Source organism: Ursus arctos, unplaced genomic scaffold (genome assembly GCF_023065955.2).
Source record: "Ursus arctos isolate Adak ecotype North America unplaced genomic scaffold, UrsArc2.0 scaffold_7, whole genome shotgun sequence".
Lineage (NCBI taxonomy): Eukaryota > Metazoa > Chordata > Mammalia > Carnivora > Ursidae > Ursus > Ursus arctos.
This window is the reverse complement of record NW_026623089.1, coordinates 4,348,679-4,372,973: the sequence shown is the minus strand read 5'-3', so window position 1 is coordinate 4,372,973 and position 24,295 is coordinate 4,348,679. Positions and strand designations below refer to the sequence as shown.

At 54.2% G+C, this 24,295-nt stretch overlaps 1 protein-coding gene across 5 annotated transcripts in view; it reads left to right on the top strand.

Annotated features, from left to right (window-relative positions):
• PTPRE (protein tyrosine phosphatase receptor type E) overlaps window positions 1–24,295 on the top strand; it is a 157,632-nt gene that overhangs the window by 105,857 nt on the left and 27,480 nt on the right. For 4 of the 5 annotated variants that reach the window (XR_008957956.1, XM_044382254.3, XM_044382253.3 and 1 more), the window contains 8 exons: window positions 3,499–3,617; window positions 9,835–9,940; window positions 10,228–10,301; window positions 12,157–12,293; window positions 17,598–17,688; window positions 21,506–21,582; window positions 22,248–22,284; window positions 24,035–24,132. Coding sequence is in view for 4 of the 5 variants with exons in the window: in XM_044382254.3 (XP_044238189.1) it covers window positions 3,506–3,617; window positions 9,835–9,940; window positions 10,228–10,301; window positions 12,157–12,293; window positions 17,598–17,688; window positions 21,506–21,582; window positions 22,248–22,284; window positions 24,035–24,132 (732 nt within the window). In the remaining variant the exon portion in view is untranslated. Of the gene's footprint in view, window positions 1–3,498; window positions 3,618–9,834; window positions 9,941–10,036; window positions 10,152–10,227; window positions 10,302–12,156; window positions 12,294–17,597; window positions 17,689–21,505; window positions 21,583–22,247; window positions 22,285–24,034; window positions 24,133–24,295 lie in introns of those variants that run through there. The other variant, XM_044382255.3, reaches the window with a different exon arrangement.

Genomic DNA, 24,295 nt, shown 5'->3' with positions numbered 1-24,295 from the left:
GGGACCCCATTCTCCCGATTCAGCTAATGAATGACGCCTTGTCCCACTCCCGAGACGGAAATCCCAGTACGTTTGATGCCCTACTCATGACCCCGTCCAGCTGAATACCATTCACGTGGATTCTGCCTTTGAAACCCCTTTCGAATCCCCCTCTCCTTGCCATTCGCATTGTCCTGGCTTAGTCCGGACCTCCTTACTCTGCTGCGGAGGCCAGCATGTGTCAAATTCTATGTGCGTGGGAAGCACGTGGGGGTCTCGTGAAAATGTGGGAGGTCTGGTGGTACCCGAGATGCTGCATCCCTAGCAAGCTCCCAGGGGCTGCCCGTGCCCCAGCCACTCCGGGGCAGCAGAGGCTGACGCCGTGTCTCTTGTGGCTCCTGACCGGCTCCCCGTGCTCCCTCTGGAAACTTCAGTGGCCGCTCGTTGCTCACAGCAGCAGTTGTCAACCGCGGCCCATACGAAACCTGTCACTGCCCCTTTATTTGGATGTCATGCATCTGGAGTTGGGCCCAGGAACTGGCATCTTTTTATCATGCCCTCAAGGGGTTCTAATAAGATAGGTTGTTGATGGAAAAGGAGACTCGAATACCAAACTAAGCTCTCGAACACGACTTTCAAGGGCCTTTTGGACTCGGTCCTGGGCAGAGCGAATCATTGCTTTGTCACCTTCCTTCCTGAGCACTGTGGCCACGCATCTCTGGAACGTGGGGCTGCAGGGGTCACTGTTCTTCTGCACGTCCTTCCAGCTTCGTGAAGTCGTGTTGGGGCAGGACTGGACCAGCTCCAGGACCCGGCTTGCCCCACAAAGAGTATGAAAAAAGCATCAGATGGAGTGAAAAGGCAATTCTGATCAAACTGATAGCTGGCTGACTTTCCATAGGAGTAAAAATAAAGGCTGCTTTGTGGGAAACTATTTTGATAATCTCAGTTCTGAGATCCGACGTGTTTTATGCTCACAGTACGTAACATATTTGGTAAACTCCATACAAATCCTTATTCACTATCTATTTAACTACCGTTTTAAGGGTTATTTTTGTGCAGATTCGTGTCTGTGGTTGTTGGTAGCTTGCACAAACCCTTTGAGGGTGAATAGCCAGGGACAGGAAAGTTGTCATCTGCCTGGAAATATAGATGCCACAATCGACGGACCCGCGGGGTTTGGATTCTGTAAGGTTTAGTGCCCTCTGCTGGTCATAGCGGGCAAATCACCTGCCACTCCAGGGGGCACTGCTGACCCCATGGTATGGGATGTGTGATGAGATGGCCTTCGTCTGGCTCAAAAGTGTCAACTTTCTCTTAGATCGTTGAACATTTGGCAAGGAAAGTTTTGAATGAATGCATATAACACGAAAAAATGATTCAACTAGGAAGTCTGAATCTCTGAGTTGTATTAAACCAGTGACTACTTCCTAATCAGTTACTCTGTAGCTTATTCAATTACGTAAAAACTTTGCTCAAGAACAGATTCTGTTTAGTGCCATCAGAGCTGCCCCTCAGGGCTTGAGGGCTTTTGTCTCTGGAGGTCCTGGGTTCAAATCGTGACTCCTCCCTCTCCTCTGACCCGACGTTGGGTCAGTTCCTCATCCTCATGGGGACTCAGTTTCTCAGTCCTGGAGGGTTATTGTGAGGGCAGTGCCCATAGCAAGGGCCTAGCAATGGTAGGTGCTCCCGGGACGCAAGCTAGTGTGTGTGTGTGTGTGTGTGTGTGTGTGTGTGTGTGAGACTTACTTTAAAGTCTAAAATGTATTTGGGAAAGAAACAAGAGGAAAGAGGTGAAAGTATGGATTGTGACTGTCATCGTTGTCCCGGGATAACTGCAGGCTCAGAATGATTCCACTTCAGCAGTGGTGATTGCTGAAACACGGTGATTTTTTGCTCATTCAGATGTTTTCTCTAATGACAAGGGACCAGTGTTTCTGGGCCTCGGTCCATTCATGTGGCTCAGTGAGGCTTTTTGCAGGGAAGTGCTGTGTGAGCAGACAGGCACCCAGGCTGACCACGGAGCAGGAGTGCAGGAGGGAGGGAGCCCACACCTCAGCCACGCGCCTCGTCACCGCCAGATCTCACTGGGCTCCTGTAGCCACCCACCACCTCCGGTGGTCAGTCCTCCTCTACGCCACCAAGATGGCAATGCCACATTTCCCCAGGAGCTAAGGTTATTTTGGCAAAATGGGGCACCAAGTGGGGATCTGAGGTGGGCCTACAGGTCTGGGTGAAAGAGCCTTTTCCCGTGTTGAACTGCATTGCATTCACCCACCCACCAAATAAAGACTTATCTCTGTCCCCAGGGGGCCCACGTGACTCCATCAGAAAGGAGCTGATGGCAGCCCCTCCTGGGGGAGGAGGGGGCTTCCCCCTGCCTCACTTGCAGGCTCAGATGGGAGGCAAGGCCAACCCCTGGAGCCATGCAGGAAGTTCAGGAGAGCAGCAGGCAAAGTGCAAGGCTGGAAGGGACACTGACCGGGCTGGTCTGCTCATCCCCATTCTTGTTGTCAACATCTCAGGACGGGGGGACAGGCCGGCCTTTGCAAGGTCCATCAGGCTCCAGAGCGTGGGAAAGGCCCGCACTCAGAAAAAGGACCGGTGGTGTAGATTGTGGTCGTGGGGGACAGCAGAGGTGGACCCTGTGCAGGTGGGCCAGACCCCCCACTTCCCAGCCCCTCGTCCCCCAGCTCTGTGACCACCTACCAGTTAACCTCAGGCCTGAGCCCACGATTCTTCCCAAGAGGGCTGCTCTTCTCTGGGCTGTCGTGATGCAAAATGGAAATGCTACACCCCTGTCACGGCAGACACCACGGAAGGAGCCCAGCGTGTTCAACTAATCATTACTGTGTGGCAGTCTACAAGCCGTGGGTAAAGGACCTCGCTGAGGCTCTGTGAAGCTACCCCTCCCGGCATTTTCAGACTTTTCCCTCCTTGGACACCCCCATATCCTTGTTCACCTCCCCTCTCCCTGCAAAACCAGACAAACAAACAAGAAAGGAAATTAGGGGCGCCTGGGTGGCTCAGTCGCTTGAGCATATGCGTTTGGCTCAGTCGTGATCCCAGGGTCCTGGGATCGAGCCCCATGTCAGGCTCCCTGTGTGCGTGCTTGCGAGCTTGCCCCTCTCCCTCTACTGCTCCCCTGCTTGCGTGCTCTCTCTGTCAAATAAATGGATAAATAAAATCTTAAAAAAAAAAAAAGAAAAGAAAAGAAAGGAAGGAAGGAAATTAACCGGAACAGCAAGGACTTTTATAACCTGGTAATAGTTCTTGGAGTTACTAACCTGGCTCGTCCCAAGGTGAGATTATTTCCCAAGTGCAGGAATAAACTGTGCCGGGGGAGGTCCACAGACCCCCTCCCTAACTCAGACCGACACAGCAACGCTCCGAAGCATGCCCACCGTCGTCCCGTCCCCAGTCCTCCCTGTCCTCCATGAGTTGCCCTTCCCAGCGGAGGGCCCGGCCGCCCAAGGTGCGTGGCGGGGAGCCCTCTGAGCCTGTCCCTACTTCTTGCAGGTTCGCCATGGAGCCCTTCTGTCCGCTCCTGCTGGCGGGTGTTAGCTTGCCGCTCGCCAAGGCTCTCAAGGGCAACGAGACCACCTCGGCGGTCAGCAACCAGACCTCGACAACCTCAGGTGAGGACCCGGTTTCCTGCCCCTGCCCTGCCCTTGCCGTCCGCCCCTCCCGGTGGGCTCTTAGGACTGGGATGACACGGCTGAGGGAAAACACACCCCGTGTAGCTGACTTTCTTAGCGAGCAGAGCATCGAGCACGTAACTCCTATCAACACCTGCTGGCCAGACAAGCCAGTCGTTGGGAGTGTGAGCAGAACGAAGCTTAGCATCTGGACGGCATCGAACACGACCCTGTGCCGAGAGTTGGGTCAGCTTCGGTGGGAGGCAGGAGAGCAGGGGTTAATAATCCCACACCCCCCACCCTGGTGGGGAGCCGATTCAGACAACCCTGAAGGAACACTGATGAGTCCATAGGGACATTTACACACTGACATGACCGTTGATGCGATCAAGAAGTTAGTATTGATATTCTTAGGCAAGATATTGGTATAGCAGTTCGATTTATACTTTTAAAAGAAGAGCCCTTACTTCTTAGAGAGGCGTGTTGAAGTCCTTACAAGTGAAACAGCACGAGCTCTAGGAGTGACCTGGGGAAGAGTAAGTGGAGAGCAGGAGGTGGGGGGGCATAGACCAACACGGCCGCCTCATCCTGATCAGAAAGGGGGATGGCAGACATGCGGGGGTTCATTGCTCTGTTCTCCTGCCTTTTCCATATTTTGAAAGTGAGGGACAGGAAAGTGTGAACAGACACAGGGGATGACATGGGGGAATCCCAGGAACCCGCTAAGTGGAAGAAGCCAGACACGAGACCCCGTGTTGTATGGCTCCATTGACGGGAAATGCCCGGAATAGAGAAGCTGATAGAAGAGAAGGGACAGGGGCGCTAAGCAGGGCTTAGGGGATAAACACCAAGTGACCGCAGGTGGCCGAGAGGTGGGTGGGAATGTTCTGAAATGCTGTGGCAGCCCAACTCTGTGAATTAGCTAAAAACCACTGAATCATATGCTTAAGATGGGTGAGTTTGTGGTATGTAAAGTTTACATCAGTAAAATGAAGCAAATGCCAGGCAAAGCTAAGACGAAGAGGAGGGGGAAGAGGAAGAGGAGGAGGAAGGGGAGGAAGAGGAGGAAGAGGAGGAAAGGAGGAGGAGGAGCAGCGAGAGCCGGCGCTCTTGAGTCACGTGGCCCGTGTTCGGTTCTAGCTCTGCTGCTTGTTGGCCGAGTGACCCAGAGGAAGTTCCTGAGCCTCTTTGTGCCTCCGTGTCCCCATCTGTGAGACGGAGGTAGTAATAGTGCCTACTACTCAGCAATGCTGTGAGGATTAAGGACACAGCCGAGCTGGGGTGCAGGAGCCCGTCCATGGGGCCGCTGCTGCGGTTGGCAGGAGACCGCACCAGCGGAGGCCCGTCCCCCAGCCAGTCTCTGACTGCCCAGACAGTTGGCTCTTCAGTGTCCCTTGATATCTCCTCCTTGGATGTGTGCCCAACACAGACAGGCCCAACCGGCGAGGTCAGGGTCCCCCAGGACTGGACACGGATTCCTGGGCCACCCCACACCTCCCTGGGTAGACGGAGGCCTGTCTGCGGCCGCCAGCTCCGGCCTGTGGCCAGGGTAGCAGGAATCGGTAACCAGCAAGGCCTCGTCCCCCAAGTGTGCCTCGGGGCCTCTTGCCAGCTCCCACATGCCTGCTCCGTCCCCTCTTCCCTCTCCATTCCCGAGACTCCCAGGCATAAAACTCAAGGACTTCTCTGATATGGCATTACTTGGTGAATTGTTTAGTGTTCTCCAGAGACACAGAATCTGTAATATGTATATTTATATTTTCATTTATATCTGTACCTGTATCTATATCTGTATTTATACTTATTATAAGGAATTGGGTCACACAATTGTGGAGGTTGTCAAGTCCAAAATATGCAGAGCCAGTATCCCAGTTTGAGTTTGAAGGCTGGCAAGTGGCTACAGAACCAGAGAGAGTGATGTCCCAGTTGGAAGGCAATCAGGCAGGAAGAATTCCCTGTACTCACAGAAGGCTCAGCACTTTTGTTCTATGCAGGCCTTCAACTGATTGGATGAGGCCCACCCACAATGGGTGGGGGGTGTGATCTTCTTTTTTGAGACCACCAATTTAAATGCTGAATCTTATCCAAAAAGCACCCCCTCTAGAAACACCCAGAACAAGGTTTGACCAAATATCTGGCAGCTTGTGGCCCAGCTAAGTTGACACAAAATAATTAAGCAGCATACTTGCTTATCACAAGGCCTTGGGAAAACGGAAATTACCACCTTCCCTCCAGAAGAGAAAGTTTGGGTGAGGTGATTAGAAGTGGCACCATTCGGGCTGGGGTCAGGGGGTTCAACCCCCATGCAACTCAGGAGCTTTGTATGATTTTCTGACCCCACACATGTCCTACAAATATACCCTTAGCCCCCAAGAGGAGGGAGAGGTGGAGCTCAGTCCCTGACGCCAGCCCCCAGCAAGGACAGCAAGAGCAGCACTGTCCTTGCATGGAAAGCCGGAGAAATCCAAAACCACATAAAAGGAAAGACAGAAGCTCCCAGCACATGGACGCTGAATTTGTCGTGCAGCCTCTTTGTCAGCTGGCCTCCGGGTGCCAGGTCACTGAGGTCGCTGGCATTATTCCACAGCCTGGGACCTTCCCGACCTGCCCCGAGGACAGTGTGTCCCTGTGCCCGGCAGAGAGGAGCTGGCTGCCGCTGGCCCAAGGCCTAACACCTGCAAAAACACTTAACGACAACAACAGATCTACCAGGCGGAGCATGGTGTGCCCAAAGCAAAGAAGCAACCGTGGAGCTGTGTGGGCGCTCCTACAGATGACACCCAGGGCATCTGTCGGGGTGACGCAGCCTCACCCCTGGGCCTCTTCGGTTCACTTGAGAGTAAAATGATTGGCTCATGAGACAGCTGTGGGTGTCAGGTGCTCCTTTCAGGAAGAGGGACTGCGGTGTGATCTCGTGCCCATCAGAAGGGATGTGACACTCACAGCTGCTTGCAGCTTCTGCTGGGAGCCTTATGGGCTGGGCAGTGGCTGCTGGTCACACAACCAGAAGGGAAATCGACAGTGGCCCCACTTCAAGATCTCAGTGATACCACGTGGACAGGCTCCATTGACCTAGAATTCCAGGGTGGGGGGAGCCTGTGTGAAGTGCCCTTTGAAACTTTGTTCCCCAAGAGAAGGGTCATTTGGGATGATTCCAGCACATTGCCACAGTGTACCAATTAATCAGAAATCATTTCATTTGTTCATTGAGCAAAATGTATTAAAATGTATTCCTTTACACAGGAGTCGAAGGTAAAGATTCACAAACAGTGTAACAAAATGTTGCTGTCCATGTTACAGGAAGGATTCCTAAAAAATTAATAAGAATTAATTAATTAATAAGAAAAAGGTAACACAGGAAAACGGTGGAGGATGTGACCGAGCCAAAGGCAAATATCGAATTGATGTTTTATTAATCATGAGATGATGCTTAACTCTGTGGAAGTTAGGGAAATGCAAATGAAAGTGGTATTATTTTACTTATCAGATTGACAAAAATTAAGAGAATTGCTCATAGCTGGGAGAAATAGGCTCCATCACCCAGTCTAGGGGAGCATGGCAGCTGGAAGTTTTGCAGGTGGCAGTCTAGCAGTTTCTATCACACTTACTGTGTGTGCACACGGATGCACAGAGTCCCCTTCCCGGGCCCTTCTATGGAAGCACTTTCAAGACACACAGAGATGAAGTTGCAAAATGTAAAACTGTAGCTAAGAGCCAAAAAGTTGGAAACAACCTAAATGCCCTTTGAAATCTTGGTTATTCAGAAAGTGGACATCCAAGAAGCAGTTAAACAAAATGAAGAGGCTCATGTGTGCTCGTGCAGAAGCTTTTCCAAGACAGATGACCCAGCGAGGAAGGCCAGTCACAGAGCTGGCCTGATAGCGGATGTCATCCGTTTTTTGTTTTTTCCACGTTTCACTTGGCCCAGGGGACACGGCCTGCAGAGGCTTTTTTCTGGACCATAGTGTTTCTCAAAACTGCATTTAGGTTAATTACTTATCCATATTTAAAAATCAGATAATTTTTTGCGTGAAAATATGAATTTCTTCTTTTGGCAAGCTGGCAGAACTGGATACTCAGGTGGGGGAGGGGGGCACTTCTAGTTCTCCCAGCCCCCACCAGCCCTGCCAGCTCCTGAGTTTTCCTACCTGATCTCCACCCGCCAGAACAGAGGCCGCTGCTGACAATTGTCTTCGTGATCTCCGAATTGTGCCCCTGGGCACAGCCCCACTCTGGAGCCCCGGGTCATTCTGCCTGGGTCCTCAGGGGTGTGCTATGGAGACGCCCACCTCGGTCACTGTAGCATTTACTGGAAGCAGCCTGAGCTGGACCCTGGAGCCTCCTGACAAAGCCCTCCAGGGATGGGCTGTCTGTGGTCCAGGCGCCCCGCAGAGCTCCAGGTCAGGCCCACAACCCTCAGCCACCAGCCCTCAGACGGGCGTACCAGCCGGTCAGTCACTGCCAAGATGCACGCTGAGCTGGGGCAGCCTGACCTCCGTGCAAATGCAGAAGTGCGGGGAGGAGAAGGGCACCCGCCCATGCTCTGTGGTTGCATTTGGCAGGGCAGGGATGGAGCCCAGTCTGGGGTGTGGAGCGTCCAGACCCTCGCTGGGGCTGGGCCCAGCTCTGCCCCTTGCTGCCAGGCATCTCCCCCATCAGCCTGCGCTTGAGTTGGCCCCAAGTCCCCGGCAGAGCCGGGAGGGTACTCCCTAGATGGGCAAGTGTGGAAGCCTCAGGCCAGGTCAGCTTCCCAGGGGAGCTCTGCAGCAGCAGGTGGGGCCAGAGGAGAGGGCCTGGCACACACGCTCTTAGCGGCTCAGCCTGGCGTCACCCTGGCTTTGCCCTGCTGCTTGGCTGGTGAGGTGGCTAGCCAGATGGGAGAGGCACTGGCTCCACCTGGGAGGAGGATGTCTTGTTCATTGGCCAGGTTCATGGTGGCCCGGGCCACCTTGTTTCACAGACCAACTGTCTCCCAGGGCATTTGTGCATCAAGTGGTCACTGGGGTCAGTGACTTTTGTCATTTCTTACAAATACCAGCATTAGCCACTTACGGTGGGGCTGGAGTCAGCATGAGGCCCTGGGGGTGGAGGTTGCTTACAACCTGGGACATAAGATGCAGATTAAGACCTTTAGAACACAGCAGGAGGGGGTGCGGGGGAGGGAGGCTGCAGGCCTTCAGGCCCCTACTGGGCTCAAGGCCATGCTTGGTGCTTCTGGGAACTCAAAGCCAAGAAAGCCCAGTTGTTGCCTCTGAGGGGCTTCCACTGAATCAGAGTGAAGGCGGTCCCCCCCAGGGCCTGTTCAGTCCAGCAGAGTGGAGTCTGTGCTTACAGAGACCCTCTGTGATCCACAGGAGGGGAGCCAAGTGGGCTTCCTGGAGGAGGCGGCATTTGATATGCTCCTTGGGAGCAGGACATTTTGGTGACAAGAGGGCAGCATGGCAGTCTGGGGAGGCAGGGGCTCAGTCAGAACTTCAGGGGAGCGGTGGCAGCCAGGTCACCAGAGCCCCTCAGAGTCTGGGCTCACTGGGCAGGTCCTGGGCAGCCACAAGGCAGCTGCTCTTCGTCCAAGGACGTGGGACCTTCTGAATGAGGAAAGTCAACCTGGACCAGTAGGACTGGTTGCTTCAAAGCTCAAAGCTCCGGAAGACCTGATGGTGGCATGGCCATACACCTCCGCCTGACCCAAAGGCCAAGCTGCACCCCGTGCCTGAGCTCATGCCCAAGGCCCCGGGAGCTCCCCACGCTGCCCTCAGATAGAACAGCGAGGCAACTAATCCTCTACTCTCCTCTGCCTCCCCATGATGGGGAGAGGCAGGTGCCCCAGGATCCCAGGGAAACAGGTTACTTGAGAGTCAGGGGATCCCCGTTGTGCCTTCACTGCCCCTCCCTAGGGAGCCAGAGACATAGTCACCGGGCCCTCAGTTCAAGCTCCCTTCCCTGTATCAGTGCTACCCGTCTCAGTGGTGAGCACGGTGGATCAGGACGGTGGCCTGCAGTGCAGACTCTAAAGTGAGGTGCTGGTGTGCAAGAAGGATGATGGAGGAGGTTCTGGTATCAGGGAAGAAGTTCTAATGCAATGGCGGGGCAACTAATTTGCAAACTGTAAAGGGCAGTCTAGTGTTGGGGCTCTTTCCTTGCCCAAACCCCACTTTGCCCGTTGTCTGAGCCCTTGCCTTGGGTCCCCCATTGGAATGGGGACCGGCTCTGCCTGCAGGCCCTCCTGACCCTGACCGGGGCGCGCCCCAGCCCCTGCTGGCCTGGCTGCTGCTGCCTCTGCTGCTCTTCGTCCTCCTTCTGCTCCTCGCCGCCTACTTCTTCAGGTAGGAGTGTCCCCGGGGCGCGGGCGGACTTGCCCCGACCAGCTCTGAAGAGGAAATGAGCTCCTCGAGGCTGCAGGGCGGGTGTGGGCCCAGGCAGAGGGTGGCGGGGCTGGGGACGGGCGGGGTTGGGGACCCGAGGGACTGGGGACCGGAGGCCGGGGTGACTCGGCCCAGCCATGAGCAGCAGGAAGAGCTTCTCCCGGCTCACCTGGTGGGTATCGCTGCGAAGGGCCCTGCGTTCCGGGAAATGTCCCTGGGCCCGAAGCTAACCGGTCTGTGTCTCCAAGGTTCAGGAAGCAGAGGAAAGCCGTGGTCAGCGCCAATGACAAGAAGATGCCCAACGGAATCCTGGAAGAGCAAGGTACCCAGGGGGCAGGGGGTGGGGGGTTGGGGCTTGGGGGGGGGAGGTGTGCTCTTTCTGACCACGCAGGGGGCTGTTGTCTGTTTTTTGTTTTAAATGTTAAACTCCTTCAGCTCTGAGACTCTGATCTGGCTTTCCCTGGTAGAGTGCTAGCATTTGCAATGGTAGAATTTTACCATTTCAAGACTTTTCTCCATTTCTCTCTGGTGGGAAACAGACACTTGAGGCTTTCAGTTTGTGGCTTCGTTGGAAACACTGTTCACATCCTGTCGTTTTTTACAGGGTTTGACATGTAATATTTTTCGTAAGCCCTTTACAGTCCTTCTAAGATGAGACAGCCTGGTTCATACCCTGAACGGCTCCCCAGAAATTCACGCTCTTTTCGGGTCGTGATGCAAAAAAGGAGCCAACCCGCCAATGTGTGTTGTGGGGATGGTCGCCCTCGGTGGAGGGCTTTCCCGGCCTTTCTTTCTGGCTCTGAGTTCAGTGCAGAAAGGGTTAACACAACTTACAAGGCCCATTGTTTGTTTCCCCCACACATCCAGATGGCCGAGAAAGTTGTGTGAGGCAGGGGCTTTCAAAAGTATTGGTTCACACCAGTGACTGTCACTTCCTCTGGTCGCTTGCTGCCTGATTGTTCCATGGTTTGAGGGAACAAACATGCTATCAGATTCAAACACAGTTGCAAAACTGGCAGCAGGGAAGGTGGAGAGGCTGGAGGGCAGTTTCGCAGTGCCGGGGTGGCTGCGCCCCCTGTTTGGTGCTAACGTGGCCTCCAGGGGCCCCCTTCCTGTCCCCTCTCCCTGCCCTGCACATTTCAACAGCCTGAATGGGAGGGAAGAAGGTGTGGCTGGCAAAACCCAGAGGCTGCGCCAGACTCCTGACACATCTCTTGGAGGAATGAGCCCTGGGAGGAGTTCTTGGCTGGGCTTCAGAACAGCTCTGCAGGTGGGGACAGGCCCTTTGCAAGCACGACAGCAAAGGTTTCATGTTGACCCTGTCAAGAATATCGGTGCATGGGGCCCCTGGGTGGCTCAGTCATTAAGCGTCTGGGATCCAGCCTGCATCGGGCTCCCTGCTCCACTGGGAGCCTGCTTCTTCCTCTCCCACTCCCCCCTGCTTATGTTCCCTCTCTCGCTGGCTGTCTCTCTCTCTCTGTCAAATAAGTAAATAAAATCTTCAAAAAAAAAAAAAAAAGAATATCAGTGCATTTCCCAGGGAGAAAAGCGCATGCCAGGGATTTCTCCTTTTGTCTCACTCTGAATTTATGGAAGGAATTTGTCCAGGAACTCCCCTGAAGCCAGCCCTTCCCAGTGCTTCCCTGCTCGCTCCCTGCAAAACAAGGACGGTGTTTGTCTTATTTCTCCTGGAGCTTATGGGGTTTCAGCAACTAGGACTGTGTGTGTCACAAAGCAGGCAAGGCTGAGGCTCATATCCTAACCGATTCCTGGTGTATTCCCAACTTGAACAGAAATGATTCTTCCTAATTTATTAACATAATCATTCTCCCTATTTCAAACCTGGAAAATTGAACTGAAGGGTGAAGCTGCCCAAATCCTTTGCGGAAGGAGCAGGGGGCTGGGGGACTGAGATAAGGCGTCTGTGGTTGTTGGGAGCAGGTCACTCCCCCCCTCAGGGACACCCCTACTTGTAAATGGCATGGGTGTATTGCAGGGGACAGACCTCTGTGCTCAGATGCTCAGGGCCTCGCCTGGCCCCGGCTGCATGATCTGAGAGCAATGGGCCCCCCTCTAGCTGTGTCTTTCCTCTAGGAATGCTGTCAGTCTATCTGGTTAATGAGTCAGCCATCCGGGAGTACGACTCAGTGGCCCCCATGTTTCTTTTGGTCCCACAGAGCAGCAAAGAGTGATGCTTCTCAGCAGGTCCCCCTCCGGACCCAAGAAGTACTTTCCCATCCCTGTGGCGCACCTGGAGGAGGAGATCCGCGTCCGCTCCGCAGATGACTGCAAACGCTTTCGGGAGGAATTCAATGTGAGTGGGGGGGGGGGGGGGATCCTTTGTCTTCTTGTCCTGGGGTCAAAAACCCCGACAGGCGGTGCCTTATTTCAGGATCGATTGCCCAGAGACTGGAAACTCTTGCATCGGTCCTGACGCTGTCCCCAAAGTGAGCTTCTGGAGACCTAGTTTCTACTGCAGGGCACCTTCTCCTTTTCGTTGCTCATTCTTAAGATGAGACGCTTGCGGGAGATGTTCCCGAAGGCTCCTTCCAGTGCGAACACTCCCGAGTGCCATGTCCTAAAATCTAGCGTGACAGAAACACGGTTGTCTCGCGAATGTGGAAGACCAGGGTCCGAGCAGGTGGCAGTGGGACAGCTCCGTGTTGAGAACCGTGGAGCCCCCACCCCACCGCTGATGGGCTTCAAGGAGCTTACGCATCTCGCTGGCATAGGAAATGTCCCTCTTCTGATGCACCCCAGAGCTGAATTAAGCAGTCGTGGGGCTGCCTGAGAGCCCTTTGGTTTCGGGTCTGCTTCAGCCTCTTGTCTTCATCCGGCTACTGTGATTCTGGATGAATTTTTTGCTGTGACCTTAACGATGGCAGCCACCGACTCGGATGGCTTTCACCAATCCGGACAGCCCCCCGGGTAGCAAACCGATTCTCCCAGCTCTCAACACAAAATACGAACGTGCATTCGTGACCCCCTCTCTGGTGTTGCTGATGTTATAGTCAATGTCCTGTGACCTGTGACTCTGTTAGACAAAGACAGAGAGACACACACAGAGGCAGAGAGAGAGGCCTGGGTGGGCCGCCGGGAGGACAGACACCAGGAAGAGCAGCCCTGGATGTCGCCGTTCAGAGTTTATCCCTGACCGTGTTTTGAGTTTTGCTTTCCGCACCTTCCTTATTTCGCGCACGGCCACGTGCTGAGTGTGGAAGTAGCAAGAGGAGCAGCCGAGCTGACTGGCCCTGGCACGCAGCTCACATGGGTCAGCTGCGCCTGCCCCGCCGGCCTCCACCGCCGGGGGTGGGGGGACTTGGGGAGCAGAGCGGGCCCGTCTTAAGGACCTTACGGCTCCACGCGAGGCTCAGACAGCGGCTTCATAAACAGCAGTTTATGCAGTTGTTTTCCCCAAAGATGACACTGCGGCAGACGGGGGACATATCACAGGGAAGCGTCCTGTGAGGGCACGGGAGGTGACGGAGCATTTCAACTGCACTTTACTTATTTTTTAACACACGCCTGGTCGGCCTTTATCCTGCTTCCTTTTAATTGTTTCTAAATGTGTCCCTCCCCTCTTTTTTTGAGAAATTAGGTCATATTGAAAGACAGCTCTAAGCAGTATTGTTTTGCAATCTGTCAGCCACATAAGAGAAGTTGATTCTCCATGTCCAAAATAACTGTGCAGGTTTGCACAGTATGACTTTTCCCCTCCTGCCTTGTCCCATTTCCCCTCGCACTCGGGTTTCTCCCTGCGGAGGGGGTGGCTGGCCTCCCCAGCAGAAAGCCATGAGTCAGAACCGGCTGACTCTGGGGCCATCTCGAGGGAGGAGTGAGGGCCACTCCAACGGAGGAGGGCCAGAAATAGGGTTGGGCAGGTGAGGCCCCCGCCCCAGGCACAAAAAAACCCTCAGTTCGCCAAGATACATAATATTTAATGCAACAAGCAAATATATCCAAATCAGCGTGAACAATCCATGCTGAACAAAACAGTACATTTGTAAATAAAGACAGAGTCATGCCGACAGATTTCTCCCGTGGTCCCGGGCTCCAACGTGGCTGTCTCTGTTTTGGTCATCATTGGGTTTTTTTTGCTTTGATTTCGACTTTAAAAAAAAAAATTAAATGTTGCATTTGAATATTATTTTACCTTGATTCCTGAGTTTTGGGGCTCCACTTTAAATTGGGTGCCTTGCTCTTACCACCCTCTGGAAGCCTCAGGGCAGGGCAGGGTGGGCAGATACCTGGCGCTGGGGGACCTGAGGCGAGCTGCTGGTACTCTCTGGACCCCAGTGTGCTCCTCTCACGAGTGAGTGAGAGCTGGCCGTGTCCTCAGCCACGTTAGTGTGGCTTCGGTCTTGTCAGAGCCCTGGAGCCTGCCAGAACCGGCCCAGCCCTGGCCCAACAGATGAGCCCACTTGAGCTGGACGATTGTACCTCATCTCCTTCCTCCTCCCCCCCACCTCCCCGTCCTGAGTTCCAGTCCCAGAAACTGGGAAGGGACAGATGAGTCTCAAAGTCGTCCATCCAGACGAGTTTGGACATGTGTGTATTGTCGACCCAAAGCTTCAGTGGACAGACAGGGTTTGGTGCTGGGGTCAGCTCAGTGGAGTGGTCAAGGAGTGAATGCTGGCTTTGGCCTGCCTGAGTGGCTGGCCCAGCTTGTCTCTTACCAGCCTGGAGGGCTTGGGCCATTGCTTAACCTCTGCCTGCCTCAGTTTACTCAACTATGAAATACGGATGCTGCCTGCCCCCATAGGCTTGTCCTGACATCAAAGAGGTAGGTGTGTACCTAGCTTAGCTGAGAGTCTCCAGGAGAGGGGTCTGGGGCTGCCATACTTTATAGGACTACTCCTGGGAGCCTCCAACCTCAGTCTCCACCCCGCAATGATGGAGTGCTAGCCCAGCAAAGTCTGTTTCAGGCCCCCAGTTACGCCCCAGCAAGGGAGTGCCATTCAGGCCAGGAATATCCCACCTCCCCAGACAGAATCTTCCGAGTCTCAGACCAGCAGTTTATTCCAAGCCCGGGCCCGGATCCAGCCCCTATCATTAGTGTTGTGGAAAGGCACAGGGGAGGTGCCGCCAGGAGAGGTCCCGACACAGCATGCAAGCCAGAACTGTCCGCTGGAGCTTGCTGGAACAGCCCACACCTGGCTCCTCTCTGCTCTTCTCACTTGGCTACCACCTGCCCAGCACTGCAAAGCGGGGAGGAAGAGGAAGGGACCTGACCTGTGGCTCCTCCTGTGTGTTCGTTGACATGAAATCTCACCTGGAGCGAGCAAGCACACAAACCAACCCTCTTCAGCCAATGTATGTAACTGGACAGTCAATCCAAGGTATTTGTTGACCGGTTACTGTGAGCGCGGCTCACGCCCGCACTGCGGGGGTGACCCAGTTACGGCAGAACCCTCCCCCGGGTGCTGTCCCGTTTCCCCTGTGCCATCTGAGCGGCTCGGAGGCGCAAGTCCACGGGCACACTGACAACAGGAGAAAGCGATGGGCCAGCCTCTCGCGGCCGTTATTCTGTGTGCTTGGATACGGAGACATGTTCCATATACAGAGCACTTCGCCTCTCACGCCAAGTGGCCCTCTGTGCCCCCCGCCGAGCCAGTGTCGCCACCCCAGCTCTATATTCCAGGTCTTAGGTCACTGCGGGGGGAAAGGGTGGCAGGGCTGGGTTCATGCTCGCCACCTAGACCCCTCCAGCGTCTCCACCCACCACGCTGTAGCCGCCCCACCTTCTGAGGAACAAGGAGGCTTCTCAGGTTCTCTCTTTCTTTTTAATGTATTATTTGTATATTTAATTTAATTATATTTAATTTTTAGAGCAGTTTTAGGCTTGCAGAAAAATTGTGCATAGAGTACAGGGTTCCCATCCCTGCACACAGGTTCCCCAACTAGCAGCATCTTGCCTTAGTGTGCTCCGAGAGTCCCAACTGATAACTAATATTGACTCGTCACTATTTCAAGTCCAGAGCTGGGGTTCCTGTGACATGCATCATGTGGGTTTTGACAAACACATACCATCTTGCATCTGCCATTACAGTATTATAATCCAGGGCTGAGGTCAAAAAGAACTTTCAGGTATAGAAAATGAGAAGTCCGGAGAACGTTATCACCAATTCCTTGTTTGGGGGGTCCAGAAGGTCAGTGTGAAGACGGCTTTGATAAGAATCAGGCCTTCAGGCAGAGAAGGTGCTGGTTCCAAGGCCCCCACCAGGCTGGCCTCCACCCCGGCCCTGCCAGAGCCTCTACCCACGGCCTTCCAGGGTGGTGACCCCAAAACAAGAGAAAGAAGACACTGGTGGGCAGGGGCTCAGTCGGTGATGGAGAAGTTCTCCAGCCCGGGAGAGGGAGGCTCTGGGGACCTATGCGTGGCAAGTTTGTCCCGTCTGACTCGCGGGGTGAGCAAGCCTCGGCCTCAGCTGCACTGTGAGGCCTGCCCCCACCCCCCGGGGACCTTACACTTGAAGAAGTGAGCACCCTCTTCCTGGCCTCATGCCAGCTCCAGGCCAGACAGCAGGCCCCGACCCCGGGTCTGCCCCTTGCAGGCCGGGTGACTCTGGACGTATCTGCAGCAGCCTGGGGATCCGTTTCCTCATCTGTAGAACAGAGGTGATGCTAGTGTCATCTCAGGGTATCTTGGGAAGCCTGGGGCAGCTGACGCAGCTCCTCCTACAGGGCCTGGCACATCAAAGATGCGTGCTCAGTATTCACACTCGATACTTGAATTCCTGTGCCCCCCACCCCGGTGCAGTCAATGTTTAGGTTAATGTAGAAGGACGTGATTTGGGGGTTCAAAAGGCTCTTTCCCACTGTGCATTGCAAGGGTATCATCTGAGTGCAGCGGGGGTCCCAGCAGCCAGCATATGCTGGAGCCAGCAGGATGGGAGGGGTCCCAAGTAATGAAAGAATAGAAGTCAGGGAACCCGGGGTTCAAGTCCACTGAGCGGCACATCGGTTCCAGGGTCCTAGTGGCCCCTCGGTGTCTTCATCCAAGGCTGGGGGCATTAGGACAGAGCTTCGGAAGCCAAGGGTCCACACAGGACCCCTGGGGAATCTTCATGCCGATCCAGGGTGGGGCTGGGGTCTGCACTATGCACAAGGGCCCGGCTGTGCGTCAGCTGCTGTCCCGCGAGCTCATGGTGTCTCAAGCAGGAGGCTCATGGCTGAGTTCTCTGCACATCATTCCACTCAGCCCTCAGCCCAGCCCAAAGGCACAGCAGGCCTTTCCAGCCACTCTGCACAGGCGCCCTTGCTCTGCCCCTCCTGGCCCCGAGCTCTCCTGTGGTCAGCCTGTATTTGTAGACTGCCTGCTCTGGGCCGGGTCCTGTGGCTCCCAGGGACTGGGTGACAATGCCCGGGCAGGTCCCTGCCTTCGTGCAGCTTCGGGTCCAACTGTGAGGTCATCGTTATGTCCACAGCTCTAGATCACCCTGAGGGAATGCGGGCCTGTGTCTTCGTGGAGTCTCTGCCCAGCACCTGGCACAGCCCGAGAGGCAGAGAGGGCCGTGGACTGCAGGTGGATTGTTGAGACGGAGTTCTCCTCCTGCCCACGCTCGTTAGGGGAGCTCCGATTCATCACATTCCGGGCTAACTCTGTGTTCTTTTCTAGTCGTTGCCATCGGGACACATACAAGGAACTTTCGAACTGGCCAATAAAGAAGAAAACAGAGAAAAAAACAGATATCCCAACATCCTTCCCAGTAAGATTTTACCTTTTTTGCATGACGGGTGGCATTGGGAGTAAACGAGACATTCACTTGCAGCTCCCGGGGACCGTGCCTGTCCAGGCAGCATGGCGGTCCCGGGGCTCCGAGATGGGGGGCTGGCATCGCTGCTTGTCGTTTGCCCGGGGAACATAGGTGCCCGTCTCCCACGGGGGGCTCGGGCCACCTCTGTTGTGGTGGGTCCGGCCACCAAGCCTGTGCTCGATGTTGAGACCCGTGCTGCCCAGGGGCCAAAGGGAAAGCCACCTGCAGGGGCTGGCAGAGAGCCTCCTACTAGATCCGGTCCTGAGCCCCAGTCTTGTGCTGCTGGGGGCCCTGGTCCTCTCCCCGTCTCAGACTCCGTGCTCCTGGCCACCAGCAGCAGGTCCCCTGGACCAAGGACAGAAACAAAAGAATAAGAAATGTGTAGGGCTTTGGCAGCTTTGTGGGAAGGCTTAGAAACCCCAACCGCTACAGGGAGCCAGGGGCTATGGTGTGCGAGCTCCAGGCAGGCCTTCGGGCCAGGTGGCTGACAGATCTGTCCGGGGATGTAGCTGGATGGGCCGTGCCCTGGGGCAGCTTTCACAGCCTGCCTTGGTGCCAGGAAAAACCTCCAAGTTCCAAGCTGCCTTTATAAAAGCTGGCCGAGGAGGGTTTCGATACTCTTCATGCAGCTGGACCCCTCCTGCTAACACATCAGGCTAACACAACGGCAACCAGGAAGGGTTGAAATCCTGAACCCCAGGCCTCCCCAGGTACGCCCAGAGAACCTCCCTTCTCAGACAGAGCCTCCGCAGGAGCAAGGAGACCAGCCTGTGCAGTGGGCTTCGGTGCGTGGGCTCTTGATTGCATTTTTAGCATCAGGCTAAAGTCGATCTCTTCTGTAGGCAAGAGAAGCTGTGGTCCGCCCAGTTTGTGTGACCTCTGGCCTCTCAGCACTTGATAGAAATACTTCTTTCGCACTTTATAAACAGAGGATTTACATGTCTTTTTTGCAAAGGGCCCTGTGAGGCTGTGATCCAATTAAAACAAGAGAAATTAACCAAATAGTCTTTGGGCCAAATCGTATTTGTGTAGGCAGCCAAGGGAGCAGCAAGGAGAAGGGTCAGGAAGCTGTGTAGTCCTGCCGCTGCGGGGGAGGGGGCCTGGGCGGAGGTTAGACTCTGGACACGCAGTGGGGAGGATTCGGAAGGATTGGGCGTGGTTATCAGAGACCGGAGGAGGCAAGGCTCTAGGCTTGAACAGCTCGAGTAAGAGGAGAACCTTGATGGGAGGCTTGTGATCTTTGGCATATTTTGTGTCAAATAAAAATCAGGATATTTGGGAATTAGTATCCTTATCTATTGTTGGTTTAACTAATAGTTTCATTAATTAGTTTAATTTATGCATTCACCTGCTGAAGGTATAGATGGAGGATGGAGTCCAAACCAAGCACTTTCCCAGGTCCCTGACCCCCATCTGTCTCTTACTTTCTAAACTCCTATAGTTTTTAAAAGGTGACATTTACACTGATAATTAAAAGTATTTTTGGTGAGGCCTCAGTGGGAGTGGAATTAATGGCCAGGTGTGGAAATTACCTGTACCCCAGCCCCTCTTCACAGAGGTGATGGCTCAGGGTGGGGCCCCACCTCCTCCAATAGCAGAGCCCACCCCCTGCACATTTTCTCCCAGCTGTGTTCTCCAGCTTGTGCTACGGAGGGAAGTGGGCCTTTCCTGCCAGTATAACAGTGTGACAGGCCCACTCCTGCCTCTCCCCACCCTGGGTGAGGGTTCGGTCCCAGCCCTTTCCTGCCCAGGAGCACCGTGTGGAGGAGACAGGGCACTGGTGGTCATCAGGGGCCAGGACGCTCTGCCCAGATGTAAGGTGTTTCACACTGATGGGACACGGGGTCTATGGGATGGCGGCATGGAGACACTTGGGACATGCCCTGGAGATGACCAGGGGGGTGGCATCTGGCATCAGCAAGGCACAGGCTGAGGGAGAGAGGTATCCGGTTAAATTGAGGAGTTGGCCAGAGATGCCCCCAGGGCCGGCAAGGGACCCAGGGCAGGAATGGGCTGGTTCGCTGGAGATGGTGCAGGGGGTCTCGGGTCCACGAGGCTGGGCTGTGGAAAGCCTGGGTGGCCGGTTGGGAGACAGCACCCTCTTCTCTGGAAAAACAGCAACAGCTGATGATTTCAGGAAATAATGTTTTGAAAGTGAAGTGTGACTTTCAGAATAAAAAGACAGGAAGCTCTTAGAAACTGCGAGATTCTAAATCTAACCAGAAGGCTATTTTTTGCCCTCTGCTTTCTGTAGCTGAAATTTCAAAGTGTAAATTGTTCCAAATTATTTTCAAATCTTTATGCATGTTCAGATAGAGCTATTTCTGCTTCAGGGTTGTTGGTCCCCGAGCAGGAGGGTCTCACAGAGAAGTCAGCCTGTATTGTACATTTGGGGTTTGATATCCCGACTGCCTCATATGGGTCATGAGAGCCCTCACTGAGAGCCTCGCTGGCCCATCAGGCCCAGTGATGCAACGTCCAGACAATGGGCGTCTGAGGCCCCAGCACCTTCCAGGCACACGGGAGACGACAGCGATGATCCGGGATCCTTGCCCCAGAGCCACACCACAGACACATCCTTCTCAGTTAGTTTCAGTCCCGTGGGGACCAGGAGGAGAGAAAGCAGGGCAAGGACACAGAATTTTTCCATAATTAATGCAGTAAATTCATATGAAGTGCCCACTCTCTACCAAGCTCCATACCCCAGGAGCCACTGTGACCCTTGACCCAAGCCCTGGGCTGAGTCTGGGCGTCCTCAGTATTTCTGCTCCGGGAGAAGTAGGAGTGCACCAGCCTGGAGATCCAGGTCCGGGGCCACATCACTTTCAAGGTCCCATGAAACCATCTAATTTCCTTTAAAATCAGAAAAATATATAGACGTAATCCAGTCTGGATTACATTAAGCTTCATACTAACCAGTAACACAGTCAAAATAAATTTTTTTTTTTTTTAATGGAGGATGTGGCCCATGAAGACGGGACTGACAAGGACCCACTAAAATCACAATGGGGCCCTGGTGGAAACCTCCCCGATGTGTCTGTGCACATACACACACCCCACAAACACACATACACACCATACATTCACACACAGAGAAAACACCCCCCCCCCCCCACATACACACATACACAGAGCTCTCCGCGGTCAGCCCTCCCACTCTGGAGATGCTCGTACCAGCCAGAGTCTTCCAGGCAGGTGGTCCACCATGCTCAGCCCGGGTCTGTGTGAGTTCTGCCCACTTTCCATCCCCGGAGCCTACCCGAAGGGTGAGGATCGGGGTGTGGAGTCTGCTTGTCCTTTCCCTGGAAAGCCTGGGAGAGTGAGCTCCCGTCCTTCCACCCGGAGTTATCCTAGGAACACCAAGACCTGTTAATACGGTCCCTCAGTCGGGGTTTCAGGGAATATGGTGACCTCACTGTAAGGTCCCCCCACGGGCTGCTGCTCTGTGTCTGGGCAGATCCAGCAGCCCCCACTCCCGGACACTGAAATCCTTACCTCTGCTGGCACTCCGTGGGCTTTACCGAGCACCTGGTTAGGGTCTGGCGCCGTCCTCACTGCTGAGACGCAGTATTCAGTGAAACAGAGGCATTCCCGCCCTCATGACATGCATGTTTAAACGTTTAAAAAGGACGCCTCCTCCGTCCCTGTGATCCCCGAGGGAGACCCGGTCGTGTCCTTCGCGGTGGTTAATGCTATAGGTGGAAGAAATGTACGGCGGCCATGATTTCCTTATCCTAATATCACGTTCTGTTGTTGCTTTTTTAAACAGATGATCACTCCAGGGTGATTTTGAGCCAAGTGGATGGAACCCCCTGCTCAGACTACATAAATGCTTCCTACATAGATGTAAGTCAGCCGTATTCCTGGCCCCCGCCCCAGCACGACACGCGCACCTGGACCATTGGGGGCTCAGTGTGAATCATGACTCTTCTCTTGGGGGGGACCAGGAATGTAACTGATCACAGCCATTGTGGGCAGTTTGGCCATAGCACAGAAAACATGGAAGCACCCAGGTCTTTCGAATTGGCATCTGTCTGGGAATTCATTGTCAAGAAACGGAGAAACCCCCAGAATGTTTGTTACAGCGTTCCTCACGTTACTGACAAAATAGGATAGGAGGGACCAGTTAGACAAACACATGATAAAACCATACTCGATGGGTTGAGAATCCACTTTAATTGAACTTTAAAAGATCATTTAATATAAATTATACAATCATCATAAAAACACAATACAGGAGAATTGGAAAATATTAACCAGTTAAGAATATCTAAGTGTGTGTGTGTGTGTGTGTGTGTGTGTGTGTGTGTGTGTCTGGGCAAGTATTGACAGAAAAAGGTCTACAGAGGGATGAACAAAAGTATCACTATTTCTGAAATTACTAGTGAGTTTTCTTCCTATTTCTGTATCTTCCAAGATTTTCATGATTACTATGTTACTTTCCAAACAAGAACAAAATCCTTCCACAAAGGTAATTATGAAAAACTACAAATCTGATTTTATTGTTCTAGGGTTACAAAGAGAAGAATAAATTCATCGCAGCTCAAGGTAAGCTCTTTATTGTTACTTTCAGAACACGATTTGGGTAAAATGACGTGGGTGGCGACCACGTCCTCATCTGATAGCAGGAATGCGGGGGCTTCATTTCGGCCTCTTGTGCGTGTGTAGTGCCGCGTCTGTGTTGAATGCGGTCTGTCCCACCTGTCCCTGCACTCGCGGCACGCAGGGCTGTCTCGAATCTCACAGAGCCTTGGACTCCAGGCGGCGGTCCTCTGACGCGGAGCGGCCGCGTGTCCTGGGAGCTGGGCGGAAACACTGTATTACAGTCTGCAGCTTTGAAAGCATCCTGGGGTCGCTCTGCGCAACTGTTTGCAAAGCACTGAAGCTCATTCTCTGAACAGAGCTTCAAAAGCGCAGATGCCTTGGAGCCCCTGGGCCCTTCGGTCCCCCTCTGTGGTCAGGGCAGACAGATAAGGAGGATGACGGGTACGGCCATTTATAAGTGTAGGTGTAACAGGCACGTCGGATGTGCGTCCACACAATGTGTAGACAGACAGACGCCTGCATGAGCCAAAGGCAGGGCACCCGGGAGGGCAGTGGTGACCGTTTCGGTGTGCTGCTTGCTACTTTAGACAATCTTGACCTTGTCTCTGCTGGCTGAGTGCTATGTGACTCCCACGTTGTTGCTTTTTTCGGGGGTTGGGTGAGTAGCTTTTCAGATCAAGGCCACAACCACGAGGAGCTTCAGCTCTGGAGGCACGCCCTCATCCTGGCACAAAATCCACTTTGTTCGTGTGAGTGTGTCTGACCTGACCAATCGTCCCTCCGACCCCGGAGCTGGTGCAGGTCGGGATGTGGAGCCAACAGCAGGTGGCCTGGACCTGCTCCCTCGTAGGCGAGGGTCTTTCAGACAGCAGGTCCCGGAGTCAGTGCACATAAGCATCACTTGAGAACTTATTAAAAATACACAGTCCCTAGGAAATAGGGAAAAGCATGTACGCACACAGCCAGAGGACAACAGTGTCGGAAAAGCTGGCAGATGTTAGCCGACACAGACGCGTCTCTCTCGTCAGCAGGGGAAGCAGCCCAGGGCTGAGGCGGCAGCTCCAGGGAGAGGGGCCTCTTAATCTTCCTGCTCCACCCTCCATGGTGGATCACTGTCTCCCTCAGGGTCACAAAATGGCTGCTGCATCTCCAGGCACTGTGTCTGTATTCAGGCAGGAAGGAGGGCAAAGCGCAGAGGACTTTCTTCTGGGGACGCTTTAGCTTGTGTTCAGACCCTTCCCTAGGAACGTCAGCCCACATCTCCCTGGACGGCCCCGAATCACCGGCAGCTGCAGGGGCAGCTGAGAGATGAGGGCAGGGGTTAGATGTGGGGGGTGAGTGGGCCAGCGTGCAGCCTGTCTGTCTCTCACACGCAGACACTTGTGCAGCTCTGGAATGGGCTCTAGTCTCCGGATGCTATGACAGGCCCCTGAGGGGGCGCACAGCACTCTGACACGCAGGCTGACCCAGGCCTCACCTGAATGCCCTTTATTGCTCATGAATGGGGTCACCCCCCGGGCGCAGCTGTGTGGCTCCCCAAGGACGTCCCAGCCCCAGCGGGGGAGCGGGTGCGTGGCTGTGGTGGGACGGGGTGGGGACGCCGCAGACCTCCGGGTCAGCTGAGCAGCCCTTCCGTGCGTCGCAGCAGCTGGGCCGTGGCGGCCTTCGCGGGGCCCCGAGGCCAGGGTGACCGGGGCTGGGACCCACGGTGACCCTCTTCAAGTCTGACCTTGGGCTCATCCTCTGCCTGCAGGCCCCAAACAGGAAACAGTGAATGACTTCTGGAGAATGATCTGGGAACAGAAGTCGGCCACCATCGTCATGTTGACAAACCTGAAAGAAAGGACAGAGGTGAGCCTGGCCTTCTGGCCCACAGAGGAGTCTCTCGCAGCTTCGCTGGGGGCTGCTCACCACATCCTTTTCCTATTCCTCTCCCTTATCGCCGCAGAAGAAGAAGAGAAAGAAAAAAAAAAAAAACCCCACCAGTGGCTCACAGCATTTTTATCTTAAAACA